A 5,804-nucleotide genomic window follows, 5' to 3' on the forward strand; every position below is an offset into this window, starting at 1 on the left:
GCAGGTTGAGAAAGACAGCGAGTGGAGGAATACTACGGAAGAGTGATCCTCGTTAATCCCAGCGACGGCAAACTTCTTTCTCTGTACAAGACGCTGATTGGAGAAAAGAGTGGAAGAAATGAAAGATTTGAGAGTCTAGGGTTAGAGATTGGAATGGTGGTAGTATGGAATAAAATTAAAATTGAAAATTAGGTTAAATTAGATGATAATTTAAAATTTTAAAATAACCTTTTTTTTTTGCGTTCTAAACTTACGAATAAAAATCGTAATTTACTCAATTATTAAACATTTACATTACTGCTCGTTTCTTTTAAAAATCAATTGAAGGATGCAAACTACTACCATCTATTATGAAACTACAAGTAAGGCAGATCCACTATTTTGATCTTTAAATGGTTTTGCTAGCACCAAGGAACTTATGTTTAGAAGGCAACTTTAAATCTCCAAACCCAGGAGATTCTTATGATTTCAGAATTATTGAAAGGGCACCGAATTAATTTAACATGGTAGCATTTGCAGTAGAATTAGATACAAACACATGCTAAAAATAACGGTTAGTAATTCTGCTACTAAGGCTTCCAAAGCCTTGCAGCTTCTAGTCATTTTCAAGCACAAGGTCCTCAAGAAGAAGCAAATGCCAAAAATAAAGAAAAACCATGTGAAAACAAAATAATCATTAAAAATGTAAATTGCATCCTTGGTATCTATCCTACCTAAATTGGACCTGTCCTTCAATTATTTTTATAATACTCAGCTGAAAACTCACTGCTCAGTTTTCGCTAAGAAAGCCAGTTCCATCTTCCATAAACTGACGCCTCAAACACAATACAAAAATGAAGATTGCAGGAAGATAACCCTGGATGACCCTACTATGGCCGAGAGTTTTGCACCCCATCCACTAATATACATACTGGAACTCCCAGAGATTGGATGCATATAATATTTGCCAATTTTCTTTAAACAATTGATTGGGGCATCAAAAGAAATGTGCCTGTCAAAAAGAGGGGGAAATTAGTTACAAATCAAGACGAAGCACAGCTATAATACTAGACATTAACTTCAGGGTATCCATGTACCAAAAAAAATCCAAATTCACAGTCCCATTCAAAAATTTAATACCATCTCTAATAAGTTTAAAAACGTAACTTGGTCAAACTTACTGTCTCAGGATACGAGTTATCTCACTTTTTAAGCATATTCCACACTGTAATCAAGATTAAACAAAAGGTTCCGACGGCCTTCTGAACCTATTGGTATCTTCAGAGATCTTGCAATTGATCCCAATCTGTCATCACTTTCATAATCCATCTCTCGCATACATCGCCTTCTGGCCTTGCTTAGTGTCTCTTTTGATGGTTCAAACCCCGCAGCAATCTGCCAATCGAGTTAGCATATGTCAGCGATCTTTGCTGGAAAAAACATTTTAAAAAACTCAAAAAGCATATTAAGACCATTGCAGTTACCATATCATCAAGAACTGCCAAGGAAGATTTGACGTCACGGTTAATCAGGTGGGCGTCAACAAGGAGCGAATATGATTTTGCATTGGGCTTAACACCCAAACTCAAGAGATGCTCAAACACCCTCAAAGCCTCACTTGTCTGCCAAAAACCACAATACAATCCAAGTTATAATTACGGACTTCGGTGCATCACGCCCTGTTGTAGGAAATTAAGAATATAGCCAAACAGAAGATGAACATCCAAATCAGATTAAAACCAGGTACAACAATTTCAGCATCATTTTCCATGAACCCGCACACACCCATTAACAAAAGAAAAATATTTCAACTGTCGGTGACAAAAAGCTTCAGCAGAAAAAACTGATGACAGAGCAGCAATTTCGGCTGCAGAGACAACTTTATATCTCAAATATCATTGATTGTAAGTTTAACACAATTTGAAAATAAAGAGGCAATAAAGGGAGACAGGAAGGCAATGGGGTTTGATAATTAATAAAAGATTTGTGTGATGGAACAGTCATCACCTTCTTGAGCTTCCCAAAGGCATAAATTAGCCCATTATATGAATGAATATTAGGGGTCAACCCAAAATCAGATCCAATTGCGTCAAAAGTCTGGTAGGCACGATCAAGGTCCCATATATTTGCACAACCTAAAATGATGCAGTTTAGGGCAGCAACAGATTTATAAGGATTCTCTGCACGGCTTAAATTCTCCAGTTGAAAAAAAACCTAAATTAAACAACATGATTAGATCAAACTGCAAATGAAAACCAAAAACTTAGTAAAAAAGACAATTTGAAAGATATGCTATATTGATTAGCTAATATTGATGATTCAATTCAATAGAAGGCAAGACATACAGTATCCAAAGTCTCAAAACCTTTCTTGGAGCATGCAACAACCAATGGATGTAAAGAAGTAAATGGACAGAACAAGTCTTCGACTTCTTCATTGGATTCTCCATATGCAGACTCATAATCATGTAAAGTAGCAAAAGCCTTTTGTAGGTTCCCCATGGATGCATGGGCATATATCTTTCCAAGATATGATTCTGGATTAGGAGCTTTATTTTTACGCAATGAGCGGATCAAAACAGCCCATGATGCTCCTAACAGCTCAGAATTATATGTTCTACCTGCAGTCACAAGAGCTGCCACAACTAAACCTTCATCTACGGAAAGTAATAAGGCAGGTCTTGCACTTTCACCCTTCAACATCCACTTAGCCATAAATTGCAGGCCATAAAAAGCTAACTTGCTATTATCCTCTTGAACAGCAATTTCAACTATATAATTGCACATACTCCAGGAGGGACAAAGGGATTTGTTCTGATCTGTTGTCTGGAAAAATCAATTAGAAAACACAATAAACATTAAGTTACTAGAATATTACTATATCTTTGGCGGGTTGGGATCTCAGAGGGTAACAGAAGGAAAGGAATGGCTAGTGAGCAACTAATGCTTTCCCTCCCATCGCCTAAAAGATCCCATTTTGGAAACAAACCATAAAGGAAAAACCGAGGCAACAGCGAGATTAATCACTCACCCTGCACCTTTCAATTATTGTAACCAATAAATCAAGTCTGTGCTTTTTGACACAACTCTTCACACATTCCATAAATACGTTCATTGACAACACAGAACCAGATTTCAAAGTTAAATCTATATATTTGAATGCAGCATCAATCTGGTCAGACTGAAAGAGCATTCCAATGACCAAGTTATATGATTCAGCATCGGGGAGAGATTCATTGCCTGTCTGCAGCATCCTGATAATAACAAAGCAAATTTGTTCAATTTACGCACACAACAGTACTAAAAACTGTGTGTAGAAGGTAATGTTGACATTGGCTTGTCTCATTGGAATTTGGAAAGCATAATGCATTTATGCAGTGAGATGCAAAACTCCATCTTAGGTAGAAGCACCTATAATGACTTGGCTTTTAAGGATGGGCTAAACACCCTAGACCAAATTGGCAAACAACCTGTAGATCCACCCTCCAAAAAAGATGAGATTACTGCTTGCTCTTTCATACAAGATGAGATTGATAGAAGACCTAGACTTCAGTATCAGCTTGGTATCAGATGCAAAACTCTCACTTTTAAAATTTGTCCCAACTCTTAAACAGTGGGTCTAACAAACCACCATCAGAAACACAAATGGAGCATCAGAAAACAATCAAGGCATCAATTAATGCACATCTAACACCAGTAGAACACAGCCTAAAGCAAATACTATTCAGGAAAAACTTTCATAAAAACAAAAGCTAAGCTTATTTTCTTTATAATTAATTCATTAAAATAGTTTTTCAGCACCTACGGTCTCGAAGTACCATACTCCACCTCAAAACATTTTAGCCAACAAAATGATTGAAGTATCAGATCATACATGAAATGTTACTACAATGTAAAGATGTACCGCACTACTGCATCAAAGCTACCAGACTAAACAACTCCAAAAACTCAAGACACCGTAACATTAAATGTTTGGTTTCATCAACTCCTATATCCACACAGGCTATTGTTTCAAATGTCATTTCTCCCATAATATATCCGCAGCATCAGAGGTAGTGCCAATAAGACAGGCCTTATCCTCCGTCTCCTTACAGTGATTTGGCCTAGTAAGTACCCACCAAAAATCACTAAACGGCCTCACAAATTCTTCACATTTATCATCAAGCACAACTATTCCACTTTCTATAATCATTGCATAGAAACTAAATTGAAAAAATGGAAGCCAAAACCACAAATTGAAACACTAGGATCGAGTACCATAAGCCAATTCTGTCCAAAATTAGTGAAATACAAAAATTGTCTCTCTTTGTTGATCAAAGAGTTCACTTTTAACATTCTGAGTTCCCCATTTGGTTAACTGATTCGAAAAATTAATCGAAAATCAAATCAAATTGACAAAGTTGTTCGGGAATCTAACCGTTCGATGAGCTTCTCGGCAGCAACCGTTTCGTTGGCCTGATACATAGCCTTAAGGACAAGGTTAAACGACGCCGTATTAGGGACAATCTGGAATTCATCCATCTGTGCAAGTAGATCCAACAACTCGGCGGCAGAAGCCCCAAGCATGAGATTAGCCCTAAGGTAATGGTTAAACAGGCCGACGTCGGGCTTGTTGGGCTTGCCGTTCTTGTCGAGAGACCTCACCCAGGCCTCGAACAGGTCCTTTACGTCGGCCCACTGCTGCGACGCCATCCAACTAGCGAAGAGGTTCATCAGCGAGGTCGCGTCGTGGGTGTTGGAGAGTGTTTGCATTTGGAACCATTGTTGCTGGTTGGTGAACAAGTTCTGAGGGGTGATAGAGGAAGCAGTGAAGGAAGATGGTGGGATTGGGTTTCGCCAGTTTTCATTGTAGAGTGGGGATCCCGAGGCTGGATTTGGAGGGAGGGAGGTGGTGGTGGTGGTGGTTGGAGGGGTGGGTTCAGGGGTAGCGAGTTGGGGTTCTTGGAAGAGGGACGGGAAGGTGGAGATGGTTTTAATGAGAGTGGGTTTTCGGAGGAAAGAGCGGGCTCTTGAGAGGATCGTCATTTGCGACGCCATTGATGATGAGGGAAGTGAAGCTCTGAGCTTTGAAGAGCGTTTTAGGGTTAACGCATATGGGGGAGGAGGCTTCGTTGTTTGTTCGGGTTCGTTTGGGAAAGGGTTTAAGGGTGAAATTGTAAATGGAGGGTCCTTCTTTCTTTTTGGTTTTGGGTTTTATTTTTCTATCGCAGTTTATTGGGAAAAGGATGGCTTCGGCTCTGCGCTTGGTCTGTGATCCTTTTGTATTTAGGGGGGGCGGGCGGGAATGGTTTGTGTTCGAGTTAAATCTCAATTTGGTCCTCGAAATTTGGCTCGAGACTCAAAATGACCCCTACAATTTTATTAGCCTCAATTAGAACTCCTAATTTTGTAATTGTGGCTCCGGCTTGTCCCTGCTGTCATCTCTGTTACCGGAAAGCTGATGTGGCACATTGTCATGACACAGTGAACTACACGTGGCCTATTAAATGCTGAGTGGGATTGCTAACAGTTACATGACCTGGAGATAGAATTTTATGCCTCAATTTGGGGCCTACGATTGAAATAAATCCCTAAACAATGGCTCAAAACCCCTAAACTGATAATTCATCATCGTCTTCATAGGGATGATTGGGAGCAGCAGTCAAGGTTCAGGGAGCTCAAATAGGTCACGTTCACATGGAACTTGGGCGAGGACCACCAATCGCATCAGAGTAGGGAAGCTTCCTCAATGGTGTGGATGCGGGATGCGCCCTGTTCTTCGTTGGTCTGGTACGGACGCCAATCCTGAGCGACCTTTTTTTGGTTGCCCAAACTACAATGTGAGTT

The 5,804-nt window shown here is 39.6% G+C and overlaps 1 protein-coding gene across 3 annotated transcripts; it reads right to left on the reverse strand.

Annotated features, from left to right (window-relative positions):
- Positions 1-421: 421 nt before the first annotated feature.
- Positions 422-5,217, reverse strand: LOC112801636 (pentatricopeptide repeat-containing protein At1g26460, mitochondrial). 3 transcript variants are annotated; one of them, XM_025844491.3, is made up of 7 exons: positions 4,396-5,217; positions 3,010-3,232; positions 2,325-2,804; positions 1,987-2,193; positions 1,464-1,601; positions 1,161-1,374; positions 422-991 (listed from the first exon to the last, which is right to left on the reverse strand). In XM_025844491.3, exons 1-6 carry the CDS (start codon positions 5,013-5,015, stop codon positions 1,189-1,191), a joined length of 1,854 nt encoding a protein of 617 aa, XP_025700276.1. In that variant the 5' UTR covers positions 5,016-5,217; the 3' UTR covers positions 422-991; positions 1,161-1,188. The 3 variants fall into 3 exon arrangements, with proteins under 3 accessions (XP_025700276.1, XP_025700278.1, XP_025700277.1); XM_025844493.3 differs by having other exon boundaries at positions 1,186-1,374; positions 4,396-5,214; XM_025844492.3 differs by having other exon boundaries at positions 1,147-1,374; positions 4,396-5,214.
- Positions 5,218-5,804: the final 587 nt, after the last annotated feature.

The sequence above is a fragment of the Arachis hypogaea genome, chromosome 5 (genome assembly GCF_003086295.3).
Source record: "Arachis hypogaea cultivar Tifrunner chromosome 5, arahy.Tifrunner.gnm2.J5K5, whole genome shotgun sequence".
Lineage (NCBI taxonomy): Eukaryota > Viridiplantae > Streptophyta > Magnoliopsida > Fabales > Fabaceae > Arachis > Arachis hypogaea.